Genomic DNA, 23,812 nt, shown 5'->3' on the forward strand with positions numbered 1-23,812 from the left:
TCTTCAAAGGCAAATCTCTAATCATAATACAATGTTCCATTTCAAGGAAACACCAAAAAGAAGATTACTATTGGTCTTGCAAATAAATCAGAATTAAATATATACATTCATTGTAGAAACCATCTCATTTCTAACTTGCTGAGGTATTAGAGCCGTATATGGTTGTTTGATACAATTTCAGATGTAAGTTTTCTTGTGATGTCTTGGAAATGTACAATTAAGCCCAAAATTATTCATACCTTTGCCAAATTAAGTGGAGACTTTTAAAAAAAAACAAAAAACAAAAAAACCTAACCATGTAAAGACCTGCGATCCGCATAAGTCGGAATAATCATGCAAGCCACAATAATAACATTTAGCAGTGTGTCCTACATGACCAACTAAAATATCATATCCACACAGCACTTATAATTATGTATATTGTAAAAAAAACCAAAAGACAAAACTGAATTATAGTATTTTTGTTAAGGACCCTAATAACAATCTAAACCTGTTTTTTCATAGTAAGTATATGTAACTCAATGCCTCCCATTGAGAACCACATACTTCCAATTCATTTAAAACCAGAATAATGGTTTTAAATGTGCATAACCAATTCATTTTGACCGGAAGGTTTGGCAGCATTCATTCGCTGCCAACCTCTCCCAGTCATAATGAATTGGACGTCTTGCATCGTAAATGATAGCCAATTAGTTAAATGAGTGCATTTTAAATGGTTATGTGGCAGAGGGTATGAATAATTTTAGGCTGAACTGTATTTGATTACTGTACCATAATCACTTTCCTGAGTATTGAAAAGAAAGAAAATTGGATGGTGTAATTTTACATGTAGGTCAAACACTGTGATTTACAACTAACAACAACTACAGAGTAATTAATTGGTTTGAGTCGAGCCACATTGTAAAATAAACTTCACCCTTTAAGTCCTATCTACATCAGAGGAACCACAAAAAATATCACCTTGATACTCTTACTGAATCAGAGTATGCAAAGTGTGAGTATGTAAATGTTTTAGTTTTTTTTTCTGTAATCAAATCATTTACACATACAAAATATGCCAGAAAATGAAGCTGAAATTATGCCCATAAATTTTAATTTAGCTGAAAATAACTGTTCACAAAGAGCACAAAACAGACACAGCTGTTCTAATGGAAAAAAGAAAACAGTTTTTTTGTCTCATTTTAAAGCTTTTTTTTAAACACACTATTAGCACATTTTACCAATGAAGATTGTGAGCCAAAAAAGAAAACTTAAACAGCACCGCCTCAGGCACTTGATAGCAACTAAATCTCAAAATCAGCAGTATAGTATAGTCATATATATATATGGAAGTATATACAAAAACAAGGACGGAGAATCCTTTACAAGTCGTTTGGTGAGCACAAAACTCCAGCCATGTGCCAATTTCAAATTACAGGTTGGCCATTTTACATCTAAAGCACTCAATGCCAAACCTTCCACCAAACCAGGAGTCTTCATGTCCGTGATTCTTGTAGCCCAGTGCATGATTACATGACCACCCAAACACTTTTAGGAAAGCACGTTGGAAGTGTCTGATCAATTTCATTGACTGCACCCAAACATTTTATTCCATTCAGTGTATGTGTCAAGTTCTTTCTGTGATATACTGGGCTGGAATTTACAAAACACATTGTCAAAGTCTTGAAAAGACACTGGTCTCATTTGTCTAGGGTGGATACTCGACAAGTCCGACCCACCTTGGAGAGCACACATCACTGCCTCTTGACAAAGCTGCACCACGTCCAGTCCTGAAAACCCGTCTGTCCTTTGAACCAGTAATGACATCTCTTTGTCACTAAGACAGTAGTTGTGCTGTGAGAGTACTTGGCTGATTATCTGGTGTCGCGCCGTCCCGTCGGGTAAGGGGATGAGCAATCGCTTCGTAAAATACCTCCGTAGGGACTCTGGGATCTCTTCCGGTTTACTCGTGGAGCAGACCACAAGAATGTGATCTTCTGCGGAGGACAAAATACTATCGAGCTGCATGAGTAGTTCAGCTTTCAGTCGACTCACTGGGCTGTCTTCGCTAAGTTGGGCTGAAAGGAGGAGGTCCACCTCACTGACGAAAACCACCGCCGGTTGGCGACAGCGAGCCACCAGGAAAGAAGCCTGGATAATTTTTTCCCCTTCGACCAACCACTTGGTGACAAGTGCGGAGCTGCTAAGTCGCAAGAAGGCGGCCCCCAATTGGCTAGCCATGCAGCGAGCCATCAGCGTTCTGCCTGTTCCTTGAGGTCCGAATAAAAGAAGGTTACGAGGTAACGCGTGCAGTCCACTAAACATATCTGGCCTCAAAATGGGCCACAGTATCTCCTCCTTGACAGCCGCTTTGGCCATATCCAATCCGGCGATGTCGCTCCAATCCACCGGAGGGCACTGCTGAAGGATTTCCGCCGTCACCATGTCCACCAGGTTGGGGTCAATGTTCTTTAATTGCTCCTCTGCAGCGAGGATGGAAGAGGTATGCGTGCCGACGTCGGGCCCATTTAGGGAGTGAGGCAGGTGCTGTCTGTGCTCTTCACTTTGTTCGCCTAATATCGGCGATCCGAACTTGCCGTAGGTCTCCCCGGCTCGGAGGTCGTCCACAGAGCTTTTGGATGATGCAAAAGATGGGGGAGTTAGAGCCCCGCTGGAGTGTATGCTAAATTTTCTTTGCTGATCAGAAGATATTGTCTGTTTGGTTGTTTTAAACGCCAAAGAAGACGCATCAGCATTTCTGTCAAAGCCGTTGCCCCTGGCGGAGTCGGAAACACTGCTGTCTGCTAGTCTATACATTGGACTCTGAGAAGAGCGCTGTTGGTTGTAGTTGAAATCACTGTAGCTAGAATCCACTTCTCCGTGTCCACTCATGTAGAAAGCCTTTCGTTTTAACGAGTTGGACGTGCTGCCGTTCAGAGGTGCCGGGGCAATCGGCGTATGATTGTGGGATTGGTACGTGTAGCCGGGCAGAGTAGCGGGAGGGATGGGAGTGGGCGCCGCAATGCCGGACGGCAGATAAGCAGAAGGAGGGGGCGCCCCCCCAGGGCTATAGCTGGGCCCGACAGCCGTTTGAGAGGGATACCCTGTTGGCGGATAATTGTAGTTGGGGAGGCTTGGCGAGGCGCCATTGTAGCTTGGTACTAAGGTGGGGGGAGGTGGAGGCGGCGGGGGCTGTAAGAGCCCGGCGCTGTGCAAAGGAGAGGGATGCGGAGAAGGAAGAGCCGGGGTGCTCTGGCCGCTGTAGCTAGAATGCAGGTAGGAGCCGTTGTAGCCGGCGCTGTATTCCTGAGAGGAAAGGCTCGAGTGGAGCGTCGTGGCCGTGTGGCTCCCGCAGTTGCTGCTGGAATAGCTGGGCTCAGACAAGCTGCTCGGTACCCCCGGGGAGCTGCCTATGCTAGCTGACGCATCTGTAGGGGGTAGAGCAGCTGTCATTCCAGCTTTGCTCACAGATATAACATCTGGAGCACAGTTCATCGGGTAAATCCCCTCCTGCCAGGGCTCATTCTCTGACTTGCGTCCATTCAAGAGTCCGGTGGCGCCTTCAGAGTAGGAACAGAGAAGGGCTCTTTCGTTTGGGCCTTCGAGGATCCCAGAGTACTTCTCAGCGTACTTCTTAAGTAGGTTGGAGGCAGTCAGCGCGGAGATATCATCGTTTGCCCACGCATACTGGTACGTTCGCTGCAAGTGTCCCCTGTAGGCCTCTACTTTGTGCGCTGGAGAGCGGGTAGTGGATGAGATGTCAAAGTGTTGTTCTGCCCATTGTGTGTGCTCTGGGGTCCACTGCATCTTTAGACCTAGGTGTTGCGCATAAGGGAAACAGATATGCATAAGTAAGTTTGAAAAGTATGGTAGGTGAATGAGTACTTCAAAAAGGTTCAAAATGACCAATTTGGTTGTATTTTTTTAACTGCATAATTTTCCCCTCATGCTTTTCAATAATGTCTCCCTTTTGTCTTTTTAATTGTTGAAAATAAAAGTGTGGGATTTTGTAAAGCTGCAATTACAATGGGTTGTCAATGTTAACAAATAGCTTGCCCAATAGGACATTAAAGAACATTCAGGCGTGTCCCATGCGGGCAACAAACAACACCAACAGTAAAACAAGATGCATTGATGAGGATTCATTGTGAGACACAGCGCTGCGCTGTAATCCAGCCAACGTTGAAGAGAATGACACAGACGGACATCGCGGGTCAGTCCATAATCCAACTCTCATCTAAAGCATTCTGAGACAGTTTCAAATCTGCTTGGAGGAGCGCAGCAAAGCAATCTTCCTTGGCAGCGCTCCGTTGCTTTCATCACACAAACCCCTCAGCCCAGCAGGAATTACATCCACATCAAGTCTGCCCACTGCTTCCCATCCAGAGTGAGGGAGGGGGGAAAGACAAAAATAAATAAATAACAAAAAACACATGCTTGACTGCGAGCATCTTTCGGCCTATTCAGGCTTGAGATGTGAATGACATCGAGGATCAAGTTAAACCCCGACGTCAATGCGCAAGTAAATGTTTTCATGCATGTGGTATTTTTCTATTTTTTTTATTTTTTATTTTGTAGGGAGATTATGTGATGATTTGCTCCTTCAAAGAATGTTTAATCGAGAGCTGCTGGAAACGCAGCTCGCAGAGGATGCACGTCCAAGCAGATGTTTTATTTACAAGTGCAATTATTAAACGAAGCAGGTATTGCCTTGCCATATTCCAGTATTGCAGTATTTGCAAGGCTTTCTTTCACATGATTTAAGAAGCACCAGGCAGCTGCAGCTCCAGGCGCGTGACAAGCGCAGTTATTGTCTGGAAAGAATAACGGATGATTCCCTTCCCCGTCTGACTCCATCTCCATCAATGGCCCACCCACCACACCAGGAGCTAATTAGCAGGATTACGCTGCACTAATTGTGTTAATTTACAAGGTTTTAGTCAAAGAGATCCATGCTTTGCCTTACATGCTTGTCAACCATCCAAGCTAATGATGAAGGGGGAAAAGCCCAAGGCATAAAAAAAAAATCTGGCAGAAAAAAAATATAAGCACAAGCAGCTGTTCAAATAGAGTACAAAAGAATGTGGTAGACATATTACAGTGCATTTTGGATGAATGAAAGACACTCAAATAAATAAATTGTTCACATATCAAATGAAGACAGGTTAAACAAAAAAGATAGGAAAACTATAAGTATAGCAAAGAATAACTAAACAAAATTGATAAGAACCATTTTTTACAAACACATTCAACTTAGTCAGTGAGAATGAAGAAAATAACAAAGAAAAATGAAAAATTGAAAAGGTGAAATCTACAATTTACAGTAAAAAAGATATTCAGATGCTACCTATAATTAAACTATAACACTATAATTAAATCGCACTCCAAAATACATAATAACAACATTCGTACCAACAATTCTACCAATACTGTGCACTAGCACCAACAATTGCTATTCCCTTCATGTACATTTAGACAAATATTCCCATACTTCAAATAAAACATCTTAAGGAAAACACAGTATTATAAATATAGCTCATCCTTTTTTTCCAACAAATTCTAATTATTTCAAATTTCAGAAACAAGTCAATTTATCCCAGAGTATTGTTAACTACAAAACCCTTCAGATTCCAACATTTCTGCCATCATCCACTTCAAGTAAATGCTCCGCACAGATTTGGCCAACTGTAAATCCACCATGTGCATTGATAAAAATATTATGTTCTCAACCAAGTGTTTAGCTCAACACAGGTTGTCACACTGCTGTCAAAGCGTTATTCCTGGCCACACTACATCGCTACATCAGAACAATTATTGCCTTATTCTTGATATTTTTCAATATTCTCTCACAGACGAGCTGCAATCTGGCCCGTGGCAAGGAGCACTCTGAACCGAGAGTAAGAGCGATGGATTTGGTCAAAATCGTTCATTAACACTCAAGCCGCATTTCGTCAATAGCAAAATTGCACGGGGGCTTATTGAGTGTGATGATTCCTCTGATATTGTTAATGGCCTCTGAACAATGTGCCACTTAAGGCAATCAAAGAGGTGCTACTTGGAAAGTGTACTTGTCATCCATGAGCATCTACTTTTTCATATAATGAACCATCCAAGATGATTACTTGAAGCCATCATGCTGCTAATATTCACTATGTAGCACACATGCACAACACAAAGGATTTTGATTTGTGGCGCAAGATTAGATTTTATATTGAATGAAGTGAAAGTAGATTTAATGTCTGGGTGCAATGGGTGAAATGGCTTAATTAGGTACCTTCCTGTTATTAATCAAGTCCACTTTTTATTTTTTATCATTAAACACAATCACTTTTGTTTAAAAAAAAGATATGAATCGCACATGTATAACCAAACACGCAAACGCCCTGCTTGACTGTCAAAATCAACATCCACGGGATCCTTTGTTTTATGTGAGGAGCTATAATTAGATTCAACCTGTGGAATTATCGCAGATAGCCTGAGGGTTAAAGATCACATTACACTGACCAGCCCGCATCAAATACAGTCTTTGTTAGCCAATCCTAATAAGCAATTTGGAGCTTTAGAATGAGAATTTTCCAAGAATGTGTCATATTAAATACTTTATAAATGTATTTCTCCTCACCTCAACATTAAAATCTGAAGCCCCATTACAGCAGAAGTGTGAGGATTTCCTAGAAAAACACACTGGTGGGTCAAAACACGCATTTGACACTGCGATGACACGGTGATACGCGACTCTGCGGTGTTTAATTTCAGGTTCAGTGATCAGCATGGATGAAACTGAAATGTTGACCTTTTTGGGAACTATTAATCTGCTAGCCAAGACCGTTTTTTAAGCAAACAAGAGCGGGCCTCCACTCTGTCCATCCAATTTCCCAGTGTGTAAATTGGACCGCCGCTTGGACAATTCTCTATTCATTACAGTGCGGCTGAAAGGAAGCACCGAGGTGGCAGAGCCGTTTTCTTTTCCTTTTTCTCTGTGTGTGCGTATACGGCACTTGCATGGGTGTGAGTGTGTGTGTGTGCGGTGTGCTGTGCGTGTGGTGTGTGTGTGTGTGTGTGTGTGTGTGTGTGTGTGTGTGTGTGTGTGTGTGTGTGTGTGTGTGTGTGTAAGAGAGAAAGAGAGCATAAAGAGCTGGACTTTCCTTCCTCTGTTTTTGGCTTGGGGGAAGGGAGCATTAAGGGAGATGGGGGAGGGAAAGCTGTCATAATTGAAATGTGGCCTAATCAGAGTCATTACCATTTTTACCAATTTGCACCACCCAAGATGCTTATTAGGTAACTGTGTTTAATAAGCGCCTCTTTAAAAAACTAACTGTAATGAGCTCTTTAAAGTCAGACTGGAGCGTGATGATGCACTGGAAGCCAAAGCAGACTTGGCTCCGGGATAATTTTTTTTTTTTTTTTTAAGTCCACATTTAGTGGCGCACAATGTCATTATTAAGCTGCACAAACTCTGGACTTCAATGCGCACAATAGCCCCCACTGAGGCAGCAGACATGCTGAGAAGTATTTATAATTACTGATCATTACAATCCTCGGATATTCATCTTTGGATGTAAGCATAATTACGAGAGCTTTTGCTTTTATTCCGCACGCACAAGCCACTCTTGACAGGCGTGCAAATATTTCCGACAGACAGTAATTACATGTAGGGTTAAAAACAAGCCCCTATTCAAATTTACTGGAGATATTCTAAGAAAGAGTTGGTCCAAACATTCACATATGTGAATCGCTATAATCAAGCTCTCATTCATGCCACATATTAAGTTAAGTCTACTTAAACTCAACGGATAGCTGTATGAGTCACTAATTCCAATCTTTAGAAAGCAGGGTGCCATTTAACCCCTCATTTGGAAAAGAGATGTCTTCTTCATTCCGAGTATTTGCACGGCTACTGTCCATAAATTTCACAGCCTGACCACCATACTGATTAACGACTACATGTCTGCACACTATCAAGCACATTGATCCTAAAGGGCTGCCCATACAGAGATAGCAACCATAATGATAATGACTATGACTACATCATCTTAAAATCACTCTCTGGACAGAAATGGACAATAGAATGACTAGAGTCATTAGATTTAAGAACAATATGTGCACAGAATAAATTGACATTTGTAACAGCAAATCATCCTGAGCTATAAATCCATCCATCAAATCTATCAACACTAAAATTATGTTCTTTTAACATTATTTTTAATTCATCTCAGCATACCTTTCTTTCTCTACGATATGATTTTTAATTTACCAAGATAGAATCAAAACAACAATTATTTAATGAATTGATTAATCTCTCTATAGCTTTTTATAGGTTGATCAACGAGTCAGGTTAAAAAAATATATTCAACTGGCTGCGTGGGTTTTCTCCGGCTACTCCGGTTGCCTCCCACATCCTAAAAACATGCGGGGTAGGCTGGTTGAACACTCTAAATTGCCCTAAGGTATGAGCGTGAATGGTTGTCCGTCTCCTTATGCCTTGCAATTGGCTGGCCACCAATTTAGGGCGTCCCCCGTCCGGTGCCAGAAGTCACCTGGGATAGGCTCCAGCACCCCCCGCAACCCCGAACATATACTATTAATTTCATTATTATGTTGTTGCTTAGTCTTTTATGAAATGTAGCCAAAAGGAAGAAGTGTGCAGTCGTTCCACAAGGCTATGTGACTCAACGTAGTTTTTATCAATTATGAACCAAGGGTATTCTTTGTTTGCCAGTCATTTTGACAACTTCCTGTGACAGAGTTCCGACTGTAACCACAGATCATTGTTAGATGCCTACTATCACATCCCTTCATTGAATTCTGATAATTAAGTTATAAATAAGGTGTCAATTTGGAAGCACTATTAAAAGCATTCGCTATCTTATCCAACATATCCCTAAGACCAAATAGGAAAATTCATCTTGGATGCCATTTAAACATTCACAATTCACTGAGACACACTTTGCATTGCACTGACACACGAAGCCATTTTAATCGTCGGAACGAGGAAGTCGAACTACATTCATGTTGACCTCAGCTCTGACACCACCGAAGGGCAACATTATACTGCCTAAGACGAGACTGGCATCCTAAACATGTTCAGAATTTTCAAGGCGTTTCTTGTAAGCCATTAAAAAAACATTCATTGATTAAAATCCATTGCTCATTTCCCACAGTCTCAATGAAATACTGTATAGTAGTCACTTGCCCATTATTTTACAGTCCAATACATTTCACACATTCAAAAATATTAATCATACAAAAGAATGACAGTAGAAGTTGAATTAGCACATGCATACACTGTTATTATTTTATCACCATTGCAATATAGCTGAGGCTAACAGAGCTAGAACCCCATGTGCTTCGCTTTGAGTACAGTCCCTGAGAAGCCACTGGACATGTCTGATGTAACCTTGCTTTCGGCTATCACTTTTCATCAGCGGTGATTATCATCATGAGCCCTAAGCTGTAGATTACCTAAGTAACCACACTGACAGCTGAGCTACAAAACACTTTATATTATGTTCGTATTAGTAGAGGGAACGACATGCATTACTAATACTGAAATCTTGTGTATATCAGTGGTATAGTCTGTTATGTGATACGTAAATCCACGCCGCATCCCCACTGGAAAAGGTCAAGGATTTGCGTATATTCACTGGTTTACTTTGCATTGTGCTTATACTTATTGCCAACTATGGGTCCTACTCTCTACACTTTTTTTCTTTTCATATGCATCCCCTTGATGAGCCAATAAATAAAACAGTGTTATTATGTGACAGCCTACTGATTTTAGAACCTAATTTTGCTGGAATGAAAATCATCCTGGAATCCTGATTTTTTGCTAGATTACATTTGCGGATAGATAGCGATCGTGCGTGTGTCACTAAAGTTCAATAGCTTGATCTCCGGCTGTTGATTGTCAACTTTGTGGTAACGATATAAATGTGTGTCTCCACATCCAACAGCTGTGCCCTCAAAGTTTGGTTTCATTACTGTGATAAGCTGTAAAGTGCTCCGTTGAACTACGTGTCAAGCATTTTGATTCTGTGACTACCCGTGACAGGCTGCAAAGAGCCATTGTACAAATGCGCCAATTTTGTATTTTGGGAACTGAAGTTTTCAAGTGTTTCATACCTGCTTGTACAAAAACATAAATTATTGAATGAGATACTCTGAATAATGAATAGAATGACTTAAATCACCGTAAAATGCACCTCCAAAAGTTATTTCCTGATCCATCAACAGATAACAAAGAAGCAGCCAATTGGTAGTTGGTGTACTCGCCAAGAAGAAAAACAACAAAGCAAGTGAGATCTAGGGTCCTCCTTCAAGCCAGTCAAAAAATTCATATGTAAGTCACAGGTCCACCCTAACTATGAAAAGATTTTATTTGTAGTCCGTAAAATACAGTACATAAAACCAATGGACTATTATTTTTTAATATATAAATCTGAGTTTTTCAAAGAATCCCCAAGATATTTTCACATCCTCGTGAGGTTTCTTGGGTGAAGGTACTAGTTAAGTCTAATAGCTGGGGGGAACATGTATTTCTCAATTTTCCCTTTAATACAGTAAATCAGGAGGTTGAGCGAGTTGGTGAGCTGTCATTTCTCAGTTTCAGTGATGCTCATTAAACCATGACTCTCCAGGCCAAGAGGCCCCTGAGGCTACGTCTCCCATTACAACCTTCAGTGTGGCTAAATCCACACAAATGCTCAAAGAAAAGCCTTTGACACACAAGTTCACCGAATGCGACTATAAGACGATTGGAGGAGGCAGGGCTCATGATGTTGGGCCGGCCAGGGAGGACAACTCAAATGCCTCGTCGGTTAATACAAAATAGCCGCTGAAGTCAAGTAGCCGGCTGGGTTTTAATGGTGAAAAATCCAGAGGAAGCAATGATTTTTGGAGACCTCTGTGGTTAATCTGCCTCTCAAGGGTTACACACTCACACAAGAGGTTACTACATCCTCCAAGAGAAGAGAGGCTCATTGTGACCTTGCTACATGAAGCCTCATTGACTAAATGTTACTCATTAACATCTTAATTCCCAAATCTCCTGTTATCCCTAAAAAAAAATATCATTGGAGTTGCCCATGCTAGATGTAAACAGTGAGGGAAGGGACATTTAATGGAATCTTCCAGGGTTCTATTCTATTTAGCAAGTGCTGACGTTTACTGTAATGAAGCAGTTTAATGGTGCCGGAATGCAGTCGTCTGGTGTACAAACCAACAGGCCAAGCCTCATTGAAAACGAGCAGGTTATCTTGTTCACTGATCCCATTCTCAACCATTACTTTTTATAGCCACGTTAACCTGGTTAGAATAGCGGGATATCGCATTGTAAAGGAAGCTCATCCTTCACGGTGTGATCACGGGACGTACGTCTGGCTGATATATAAAAAATGTTTTCACAGCCACTCTTATTACTGCAACCTTCGTGTTTCTAAAGCGGACTTTATAGGCAGTGAGGGGTCATATGGATTATTCAGTGCCGCTTCGACCACGTTTTGAATCGACATTTGATGCGTCCGCAACCACTTTCAGATGAAGGCGAGATAAAAGGAGAAAAGGAAAAACATCACAGCTGCAAAAAGTTCGAAAATAAAAGATGTTTACATGTAATTGCTCGTAGCTTTTTGTGTCGAACCCATGAAATACATTCGCTGTCTCAAAGAAGGTCACTTGTCCGACACAGGAAGGACAAAAGGTGAAATGAGACAACTGAGGCAATCTTAGATCAATAAGACATGGATCTCCCAGCTAGATTTGTCATATAGTTACTCAAGGGAAGTCAGAAAGCTAGAAATGGGACCATGTACATGCGAACTGAGAGCTTCCAAATGATGAAGGAAGATAAGAAGATAAACTTTTATGACTCATTTGATATTCAAACTGTATCCAACAATATTCAAGATAATCTAAAAGACATTTGGTTTGAGTCACTTAAACTGCATTGCTTAATGTCTACCCATAGCTCTTTTATGTGTTTTCATGAGAGAAAGAGCTTTGAAAGCAAGCGTTGAGTGTTAATTTGTATTATCTGTACAACAACGTGAAGAAAGGATGGTGGGCGAGAACCTTCAAAGACCAAAATTGAAATGAGAAAAGGAAGGGGAGGGTGCTGGCAAAATGATGCCCAAGCATTTTTTAAGCCTATGAATAGAGGGAAATGTTAAGCTGTGTCAAATGTGAAATGATCGGGAGGTGAAGTACCAGCTCTTGCAACATTAAATGTTGTTTTAACAGTTCTATAATGATCATAACTAGAATTCATTATGCAGCATGCACAGCCCTGCCAAGGTCAAAATCTTAATAAAAGTGAAACATTCATCCATTTTTTCATGTATTTACTGACTGTTATATTAATAAGTTAATATTTGGTTCATTTGACATGACTTGAGGAAGTTTTCTGAAGGACTTTGGCAAAATGATGGCAGTAGGCGTAGAATGGACACCAAGGACCACAACAAAAATTAGCACCATAAGTCGCAAATAGGTTTGTGTTGTATCAATAACCCTACATTTTTTATGTGATTTATCAGTGTAGTGTTCCACTTTATTATCCAGTAAAAGAATATGTAAAATAGTCATAATGGGCAAATCTTTGAAGAGAATCTGCCTGTGGCTGATGTGAGCTCTCTTGAAGTTTGAAAACCTCCGGTTAAGATTCTAAATATACCGATCCACTATGTATAGAGCAATTTGTACAGTCTTGCTCATTTGGGTATGCGCATAACACCAGGACTCTACTGGGGAAATTGGGAGTTTCAATTACTCGGAATCAAGTATACAAGCAGATCCCCTACGAGCAGCCCCGCGGCCATCTAGGTCTGGAATCGACTTCCCTCCTGGCTGGGTGACGGTGCATGTTCTATTTACAGACTACGGGTTGAAGTAAGGCTGCGGGGAGTGTAACACTGACCCACATGACCTCTGGCCTAGAAAAGCCGCCTGAAGGGCCGCACAACTTCTTGCCCATTTGCAGAAGCCTTTTCAAAGCCAAACGAAAAAGCTTGCACAAAGTATGTCTTTTCTTTGCCAAATGATTTGCATCCCACTTTTTTTTGTTTTTCTTATTTGCGCTTTTGACTTGTTGTCAATGTATTCGCGGCAGCCGCTGCCTAGTCTCAAGTGGGTACGAGATGGGAAGTCGGGCGGGGGCGAAAAGTGCTTTACTTTCAGGCCTCGTGTCTGCGGGCCACACGTCTGCAGTCATCTGTCACTAGTTTACATACGTGCTATGACACTTTCTCTCTCTGTGGGAACCCATTGTCACCACTTGGCCGCCAGCAGAGGCTGACTGGGTGCTAGATGGGTCTCCCCCAGGTACCTCTAGGGAGCCACATTAGGCCTAACTGACAGTCTGACAGCACCACACACACTCAAGCAGACACTCACATGCTCTTCATGCCTGGCCCGGGCGCCAACTCGTCTAACAGCACATCAACTGGCAGGGTCCCAAGGCATGGCACGCTTTGCATAAAGCAGTGTCTTTGCCATGCACCACCACTTTTTTTCCGATTATTATTATTTTTCACCCCTCCAGCTTCTTTGTGCTCTGGTGTACATTTTGAAATGAATAATGGAAACAACAGAGCTGGCGACTCATGGGATCCATTTAAAGATGAGGCTGAGGTAGACAATGCAGTAACAACTGCTAAACTATTGTTCTCCATAGTACAGATATTTGGGTATGAAATGCTAATTCGTGATGACATGAGGCTACGAATAAATGAGAAGCAACAACAACTTTTTGAAACTGCCAGGACATCTTCAAAAGGTCAGAAGTTAAATCAGCAATCGTGGATATCCTGTGAGACTTCAGCACAGTTTGGATCTAAACAGTGATAGTAATAGTTGAACTATTGTTCAAAATTAGAGAAACTAGAATATGCGATACATATTTTACGACAGCAACTGTTTAACCCTGGGCGAATTAAAATTTAATTTAGAGTATTTTAATTGGAAATCTGAACAAAAAAAACATTGATTACCCCCAGAATTGATTATGTTTCATGCCAAAGGCTAATGGCTGTATTCCAAGTGTGTTTGACTTTTCTCAGCAGAATCTTAGCTTGGCATATCCGTACTGCCTCACATGATGCTTCACGTGGTAGTGGGCAAGCAGGCAACAGGGCAGAGTAACAGTAACAGCTATTTCAGACCGTACAAAGTCAACATAACTCCCGAAGGTGATTTCCTGTTAACACAAAAGGAGCTTCCGTCCTCTAAAAGCTCTCAAATGATTCTTAACACTTGGCATATCATTCCTAATATATTTATTTCAACTTAACATTTAATTCCAGGTGGAGTTACAAAGCGACAGCCAATTAGGTCACATGCAAGACTAATAAAAATAACAATAATGCAGTACTTTCTCACGATATGAGTGATCTGATGATGGAGCTTTTCCAAATACAAGCCAAGTTCAATACAAAAACGTTTCTAAATATGTTTCTGAGGAGCTAAATGAAAACATTCAAGTGATCATCTTTCCTTGAGAATGAAAAGAAAGAATTCTGATCCTGATTTTGTTATTGGAATTACATCCAACACCTGCTGTTGACCAAAACCAGTTACAAGAACTGTAGCAGAGACGGTACGGTCACGTGACTAAACATGAAACATGTTTTACTGTGAATAAGCGACAACAAGCAAAAATATTGGTTGATGACATGATGGTTTGAGCTAGGTATGGGCGCTAAATCGACAAAAAGAATAAAGTCCTGTCTGAGCATCTGTTAAAAGTAAAGAATGAAAAAGTATTTGAAACTAATAGTTACAAAGATGTGAAGGGAGTCTAATATAATGCCAGTGTTAAGAAACCAGCCAGGTGAAGGTGGGAGGATAAAAATTGAGCTATAATTTATTCAATGCATTATTTATTGAGAATGAGTTTGACTCTGTTCTTTTGTATAGTTATTTTGTGTTTGAGGGCTGACAGCATGAATAGAGAAAGAGAGAGAGAGAGAAGCTAAGAATGGTAAAGAGAGAGAGAGAGATCAAAAGAGTTCAAAAGTAAAAATTTGATGACAAAAAATATTTAACATATTTGGCCAGTATTCTCCAACCTAGTTTGAACCCACTAAAATTACATTATCATTGTGTTATTTATTGTCGGGAGTTAGTATTTGGGTTAGAATAAAAGAATGGCATTTCCGTTCATTTCCAAATAGGAGAACTTGATTTGAGATCTGAGTCTTTTAAGATTCATGACATGTCACCACTGAAATAAGTGACTTAAAGAAAATATGTGAATATGGCAGTTGACTAACATAGCTGCTTCTATGCTGATGAAGCTGGACAGCGTAAGAGCAGAGCAACACAGCGCTGGCTGGCTGCTGTAGTCATGTCACAGTGTCACTGCAGATACCCGCTGCTTGGCTGCAGTCGAACGCCTTCAAACTACACGACAGCAAATAGGAGCCTGGCCGTCCTCCTCCCCCCTCCTTCCCCCCACCGCTCATCACATTCCTCGTCTCCTCTCCACTCCGTCAGGCAGAATTCAACCCCTCCACCCTCTCCTGCCCTTCCCATCCTTGGCACTAGAACCCCCTCCCTCCCCCGCTAGCGTCTGGCATTCTGCCGACCCGGCGTCAGGTGATCTACTCTGCGTACGATGAATGAATTGTTAAGGACCTCATTGCTGCCATCTTTTCTGGGTGTAATTTCAACTGAAATGTGGCCTCGTATTTTTATGGTAAATTTGGCTGAGTAACAAATAATTTAGAATTTGTGTTGTTAGAGTGCTTCTTTGCTTCCGCATATGAAATGTCAGAACATTGGTGATGGAGATGTTAATTTTAAAAAAATGTTTTGAAGTTAAATGATAAACCTGTTTGCCGGACATGGTATTGTAAGTTCAGAATGAATCCTTTTTTTATTGGAGATAAATGTCATTTCTCAAAAATCAAGGGAATGAAAACTGGTTCAAAAATGCTGGGTGGTTTTGCAGAAAAAGTTATTATGTGACTGAATAGGTTTTTTTTAAATCAGCAATGGTCAGGGTTTCAAGGTACACAATATAGTCTTTACAGTATAGGTCTTTTTAATTAAATGAAAAAGGCTGGGCTATTTATTTTATTTTTTTACTAATGACCGTGCCAGACTTTTTCTATAAAATCCTCAAAGCCATTTCTGCTCATCAGCATTTATACAAATGCTTAGAAAAATGTCAAAACACCAGACTAAGTAATTATCATTCTATTCAATTTGACAAATAACGAAGAAATATTAAGCATTGAGTCATCACTTCAAACTTTGTATGCGCGTGATTGGACTTTAGTAGTCTAAATATCAGCATAATTCTATAAACAAGTCGGTACTTTGCATACATGTATAGTAATCACTGACTTGCTATTCCGATATGCAAACTCTGACATATTGTGCTTTGGCAAGGTAAAATGAGTGACATTGATGCTACATTAAGTCCAGCGCAGCCTTCGTCTGCAAAAATTAATTCAGAGTGAATTTTTAACTAAAGTTACCCATTTGAACCCACTATATTCAATTTGTCCATGTAAAGCCGGTGATATCGCTCTCAGAGTTTTGGCTTGTTGAAAACATTTCCAAACACATGCTACCAGGCCTTGCATATAATGAAGCTGACAAGTGTGGTGAAATAGTGATGTAATAGCCTCTGCTTCTGCCGCACGGGCTTTTCAGGCCGTCTCCAAACGGCGGCCTCGATTACCAGATTAGTCCGAAACCATATTGTGAAAACACAGGAGGAATTTCAATACGGCCAAATATTGAGTTTTCTCTTATCCACTTGTGAAAGGCTTACTGCATTCTCCCAATACAAAACTCCCCAACAGCATGCAATAATGAAACACCTTGGAAGAAGGACAGAGGAGGAGGGGAAAAAAGCGGCTCTCTTCACCAAGGTTACTCAATGATAAGCAACTCAGGCGCACAATGACGGCAAAAAGAAGTGGCTATTATCAAAAGTCATGGAAGTGCAGATTCTGAGAGGGACTGTAAAGAATTTGGAAAAAATACTTGAAGATTTGGACGTGTCTTTAAGGGGGATTCAAGCATTTTCAATATTTTTTTGGTAAATAAACACCAAAATGCAACAAAATTTTAATATGCGGGCAGATTTCAGGTCATGCATCAAACTGTATCTGGGCCTTGCGGGAGCACAACATAGGACATGTAAATAATGAATAAAAATCACAGTGTAGTGACGAAACGGGCAATTTAGGAAAGGGAGGAGACAAAGAAAGTCTCTGGCTTTCACCAGGGATATGATAATTACGAAGGCACCTTTATGAATGCACATGAATCTCCTCCACATCCAGATTAGAAGCCTCAATGCTAAACCTAGTTCGGTCCACCTGGGGATTGTCTATTCTGGCCAATCCCCAGAAGGCGTTGGGCTACCTCCACTCTTTCCGAGAAGAAGAAACATCAAGCGGAGGAAACGAGATGAAGCGCCAAAGTGGCAATAAAGCGGCCTTACAATGTGAGCTGCAAGCTGACCATGTGTAAGCACGCTACACATCATGGCAGGGATGGCAATAACATCATGGAACGTGTGCTGCAAAGATTAGCCTCTCATAAAAACAAATAGGAGGAGACAGAAAGGGAACAAGACATTCTGTGCGCCCTCAAGGTGGTTCTATGGGGGAGTGGTCGGTGGTGGGGGGTTGGTCACGAGCACAAAGAGAAACAGACGCTCGGAGAGTGCACGCAAAACACCAATGATGGGATAATGTTGGAAGTAGAGTGAAAATAAAAAGACAAATATGGTGGAATACAGTTTAGTGCTTGATTTTTTTTAATCAGACAAATCTAATGGTGTATAATTGTCACTAGATACGACCAATTGTTTTTAAAATATTTAATCATTTCATAAGGAACATATTTGAGCATGTTAGGAGAGAATTATGCCACTAAAATTTTGGACAAATACACAATAAAAAAATAACCACCCACACACTAAATTATACAGTTTCACACAATTTGTGGAAATGGTATTATTTATTAACCACTCCAATCACATTTGTGCTCATCTATGTCAGCGGCAATTGGTGACAAGCCAAAAAAGGACCTTCAATTAGATCACAGAAGGTCCAATCGATCTGGTTATCCACCTGTTGCAATTCCTGCAACAAAATAAGTCATTCCATTTCTAAAACAAGATCAAACAGAGTTGCATTCCTTTTCTTTCACTTTTTTTGCAGGTGCTATGTTAGGGTTCTAATGTAAAACTGCCCCTACAAAGCTTGAGAAACAGAACTAAAGCAAATCTTGAAATACTTCAGAAAAGAGAATCCTGAAAAGGGATAAATTGATGACTACCTTACCACCAGGAATAAAAGATTGAGATGTCTTCTCAATAACTCAATTACAACTCACTTTTACAAGCAGATTCATAGAAAAAGAAGGAGCGGGAAACTCTTACTGTTTCTAGGGTTGCAAAAACCATCAATTTAAAAAAAATCAATTTAAAGGCTTGCAAAACATCACTATAAGTACCATGGTACACTTTCAACAGATATCTGGCAAGATCAAATTTACAGAGAAGTAATAATTAACACCAAATTAGCAGGTTAATATGTAACTCACTACCATTGACGAAAACTGATGCCCAATCCTTTCGAACAGTTAGGGCTGGCAGTGAATGATCACCATCAGCTTTACCACTTCAAATGGATTAGACATCCATCGCTGTCAATGGCAGCAAGAGGTAATAAGTGTCTGTAGGGAAAAAATACAACGGCACAGCTAGAAACCAAGAAATGAAAGAGGATATTACAGCCAATTAGCAAGGAAGAGAAGTTTATCAAGTGAAAAGTGGATGTAATAGCTAATATTCAAACGCCAGCATTCCTCTTTGTTTATTGTCAGAAGATGGATTCAAAATGTAGTATTTTTGATTCGGTCTTTTTGGTTTTTAATCAATGTACTTTTTGTTGAGACCTGAATAGGTACAAAATACTAAAGTTGCAGTTTTTAAACTTGAATTCTAGGCAATATCAACAAACTTGAAACGACAATGCAAATACTGTCAGTCAGACAATATGTATTCTTGATATGAAAGAAATTATTGCATTGATTGTCAATCAATCAGACCTTTATTTAAATAGCCCTTTCAAACTGAACACCCAAAATCTTTGAACAGCATTCGCTCTTTCAAAAAAATGATTTAAAACCACAACATGGCTGCGGAGAGTGAAGTATCTTGAAAATTGCCTTGACAGTTAATGGATGTTTTATGATAGTGTCTGTTTAAACCCAAAATGCACGAATACCGTGCAATGACGTCTCACAATGCATCGACAAAACAAGGCAGCCAGAATGACTAATTAAGTGACCTGGTTTGCTTACTATGCCTAAATCTGAATCAAATCTGTTTCCTCTAAAAACAAATACAACTTAGACATGGGCGATGTTTTTTTTGTTTTTTTTAAAGTGAATTTTAAGTCCTTTGCTGTCACTCAAAAGACAAAGAAAAGCGAGAAGTCAGCGGACATTTCCATGTGTCTAAATGAGATGGTGGGAGGAGGAGAGGGGTTAGAAAGAGAGGATGTCAAGGATTCACAGTCCTTTATCTTCGCAGTAGAGCAAACGCATCCCTCAGTGTAGCAACAGACAGCTGCCTCCACTTTCAACGCGGCCCAACTTTAGATCACTGCAGGAATTGTCAGTGTACGCGCAGATAACATGGAGAGCGGCCACCGGGGGAAACAAGCGCCATGTAGAAACAAGGTGGAAGAGAGAGGAGGGAAAGAGGAAGAGGAGTCAGGGAGGAATACATTGAAGCTGCTTCTATGGAGTGTCACGCTCCCACTGGGGAGCTCCTTTGCTTTTTGTATGAAAATGAGGAGGGACAGCATTTAACATCTTCTCCTTAAAGATGACAATCCTGCACTGATCTCACACGATGTAGCCAAAGAGCGTCATGTCCATCTCCGAAGATGAGCATTGTATTGATTTATGGCAGCAAAACCGACATCCCAGGGGCTGTGTTGTTGTTGTTTCTTTTTATTACACAAGGTAATCATGTGCCGGCTTTACTTGTCACCATTAACACACATGCATGGAGTGTCAGTGTTGATGTTTACGGCTCCCTTATAGCGACACTGTGGGCCCGCGCTGTCAATTTACACCATCACTAATGGTGTTACACACTCCCCATTATGGGCTGATCACTTAGAGTGGGCTCAAAAGCTGCACCGAAACACGCGTAGCATTCAAGTCATAAGGGAATCAAAAGCACATATAATACAGTCATTCATCCAGGATCACATATTTGAACAATAAAAGCGCCACATAGTTATACTCTCAGTACACCTACACTCTACACAAAAGCTACTAAATGTCCTATAGGGATTATAATGCTTATTATTGATTGACATTAACAGAAAGGATTACATTTAAAAATGTGTTTTTCTTTTCATTGCTGTGTCAAACCGAGGGAATAAATATATTAGATTGTTACCTTATATCAGATTTTCTTATAAAGTTAGGTTATAATTGTTTTATTCACTTTATAAAAACATACAAATTAACATGAGTTTCAATTTATACATTTTTTGGGCAAATACCTGTTCTATTGGATTACAGGTGCATTTAACAGTACGGTGAGTGAATAATTTTCATGACATTTCCTATAATGAATCTAAATAATTTGGTAAATCTGCCACATTAGAGAGGCAAAATATAGAATGCTGCAGCACAGATTTACACTGACAAGTGAATGACTACAGGTTGCAGTTGTAGGGTAATGCATATTGAATTAATTTTTTAAAAAGGTGGTTGCAATCTATACATTTGTACATGAATAATAAATAACCCAATAAAGCAGCATTTTTCTCCCAGTAAGAAATAAACCGACATTTCTTCTCTTTTGATGAAATACAAACAAAATTGCTAAAGCCTAAAATGAGAACCAAGCATACTCAAAGTCCTTCACATCAGCACCTTGTTCTCGTTTAGCAGCAGTGTTTGAAAGTGTGAACGTGTGTGACATTCAGCAGAGTGGGAGATGAAAACAAGGGGCGAGCGCTCTGTCATCACATTCCGGTGCCGAGCTTCATATCAAGCAACAACTTGGATTAATATCTTAATTTCAGATGTGACACAGCTGTCATGCACACTCAGGAGGTGCGTGGAGCGAGGTTAAGTAAGGACCTGTCACCTATAAACACTACAGGGACCCTCATAAAACCACCCAAGGTGCTTCTGTGCTGACCAGGACACATCATTGGGTATAGATGGGCAAGCTAATTGCACCCAACACGACAGGTAAATTAAAAAGGATCCTTGTATTAAAAAGAATAAAAATATATGATTTAAAAAAATATTACTTTTGTTATTGGTCGCTATGATGTGTGGCGCAGCATAAATAAATTATAGTTTAAAGTATGAAATGTCCTGTTTAATACATTGAAGTTATACATTAGTATGATGATAAATATGGTTTGACAAATTGAATAAAAATTGAGAATGACCATCTTTGGCACAGAGGAATTTGATATTGTGCTAATAATTTTGGAAAATAGTATGTAACTCAATATATAAGGCTATATATACAATTTAATTTTAAAGGAATATTTAGGCAATTCATATGATTATGTTAGCGTATATTTAATATTTTATGAACATTTCCAACTACACAATGCAAAATACTGGTGAAATTAGTTAACATACAAATCACCGCCTGCACAATCTCCATTAGCGAGTCATAAAACTAATAAATTCCAAACCACAAATTTAAAACCTAATTTCCGACAACACCTTACAACTAAACACTTCAACTTAATGATGATGACCGTGCCCCCACCACCCCCACCGGCACGTTCTCACTAAATGACGGGTGCTGGAATGTTATGTTTTATTTTTTTTCTTCTTTTCAAGAGAAACGAAAACATACTTGAGCTCATTGCTGGTGATGCTAATTTCCTCTGCAGAAGCAGGTCGTCACATGCAAATTAAATGTTTGAATACAATTAAGTGCTTTGGTCTATGAAGGTGGACATGGTTCACTTAGGACAGACTGTTTTCTAAAGCACACAACTTATACTCACTTGTGTCTATCTGTTTTTGTCTTCCATTTTCTGATTTTTCATCAAAACAACAGGCATGCTTGTGTCTTTGGAATGATGTATACATGCTAAATGCTTTGTCAAAAATTATAGATACAATTTAATTTTAAGACACCTCTTTGTTCTACATTGTTGTCATGCAGAACAACTGTAATGCAATGCTTGCTAGAAATTATAATGATATGAATTTTCTTAGATTGGTATCAGTTTTAATGTTAAAGCCAAGTGCACATTTTTACCTGTCATTAAAATATTGTGTTTATATTCTTAAATTATTAAAACAGATCTCTCTTTTATAAATGAATTCAGAATCATGATAGATGAATGTGAGACAGAGACAGTGATGTTGGCGGGGGGGAAATGAAAAAGGAAAAGCAGAGATATAATTAAACGTGGTTCTAGTCCTTTAGTCTTCCTAATGAGCTGTATGGGAACCTAATTGCAGTGTCACATCTATTGATTATAAATGGAACATGACTTTTTCACAAAGGTCTCAACTGTCACACTGAACATTAGAAAATAAAATAGAAGCTCAAACTTTGCATGCATATACACAAACACAATCATCATGCATGGCTATTCAAGGCACAACTTGGCATCAAAAGCAGAGATAATAGATGTCAAATTAAAAAAAGCGGGGACATACCATAAAAGCTGGTGCTAGTAATCATGTCTTCACGCCTGGAAACAAGAGAATGTAGACAGCAGATTCGCAATGTTCACCAGGTGGAATTCCAACGGGTTGCTTCTCATGGCAGCCACACCAGATCTCCTTTTACAACTTTGACACACATACACACACACACACGCACAAAAATAAATGATTTAAAAACGGCTCCTTGTGTTGTCCACGCAAATAAACATACATGCATGGGATAGCAAATGGGATAAATATTGTGTTGCATTAATTATTATTATTTTAAAGAAATATACTATGGCTGCACAGGAGTGTGACACTTCTTGCAAGAGCCGGATGAGACACTGAGGATGTCATGAGCCTCACACACGTTCCTCATTCGAGGAAGATCTTAATACACCCCCCTCCTCTTCCTCTTCCTCCCTTTTTACTTTTGGAAATAGATTACTTGCAAACATACTGAGCACCATGTCGCATTCTAATGCGGCAAGTTGTTGGCCCGCTTTTTAAAAAATAATAATTTCTTAGCTTTCATCAAACTTGTTGTTCCAACTTATTGAAATGCAGACGTGCGTCATCGTTCGTGCAGCGCGTCGCTTGGTCACGCAGTGTTTATTCCGTGCAAATAATGCATTCGAGAGGGAGACTCGCGTGGAGCGTGGAAGGAAGAAAAAAAAGATATATATCACGGAGAGGGAGGATGAGGCTTACCTGGGTAGGTGACAGGGCAGCTGCGGGCTTTTACGCGAACATCGATCCGAGTGCGGGGGTCTGGTCGCCGTCGTGGGGCGTTAAAGGCTGCAAGAGCCGCGCTTCGACATCGGAGAGCATTCCAAGTTGCTGCGAGCGAGACTGACCACTGCCTCTGCCATGTTGGAATTCCAAGCCCTTGGACAGCTGCTCGAGCGACTGGAGGGGAGACAGGAACGCTCCACACTGCGCATGATCCCTGCAGGAGGGAGCCAAATTCAAAGAAGAGCCTCCTAATGAGCCCAGCTTTCACCGGGAGACTCCATCATGACAACACTCAGCCCACAAGACATTTTCATATTTTAATATTCGAATGACAACCGTGTGCATACGTTGGGCTGAGGCTGGACTTCCATTTGTTTAGTGCTTGGATGTGCATCATTGGGATGCTGTGCACTTG

The 23,812-nt window shown here is 40.3% G+C and overlaps 1 protein-coding gene across 1 annotated transcript in view; it reads right to left on the reverse strand.

Annotated features, from left to right (window-relative positions):
• Positions 1 to 268: 268 nt before the first annotated feature.
• The window catches only part of fign (fidgetin), a 24,803-nt gene continuing 1,259 nt past the window's right edge, over positions 269 to 23,812 (reverse strand). Inside the window, exons 2-4 of the mRNA XM_077617774.1 lie at positions 23,374 to 23,611; positions 22,672 to 22,806; positions 269 to 3,794 (exon numbers count right to left, since the gene is read on the reverse strand). Of these exons, the coding sequence (XP_077473900.1) occupies positions 1,564 to 3,794; positions 22,672 to 22,696 (2,256 nt within the window). The 5' untranslated portion in view covers positions 22,697 to 22,806; positions 23,374 to 23,611 and the 3' untranslated portion in view covers positions 269 to 1,563. The remainder of the gene's footprint in view (positions 3,795 to 22,671; positions 22,807 to 23,373; positions 23,612 to 23,812) is intronic.

The sequence above is a fragment of the Stigmatopora argus genome, chromosome 13, assembly GCF_051989625.1.
Source record: "Stigmatopora argus isolate UIUO_Sarg chromosome 13, RoL_Sarg_1.0, whole genome shotgun sequence".
NCBI lineage: Eukaryota > Metazoa > Chordata > Actinopteri > Syngnathiformes > Syngnathidae > Stigmatopora > Stigmatopora argus.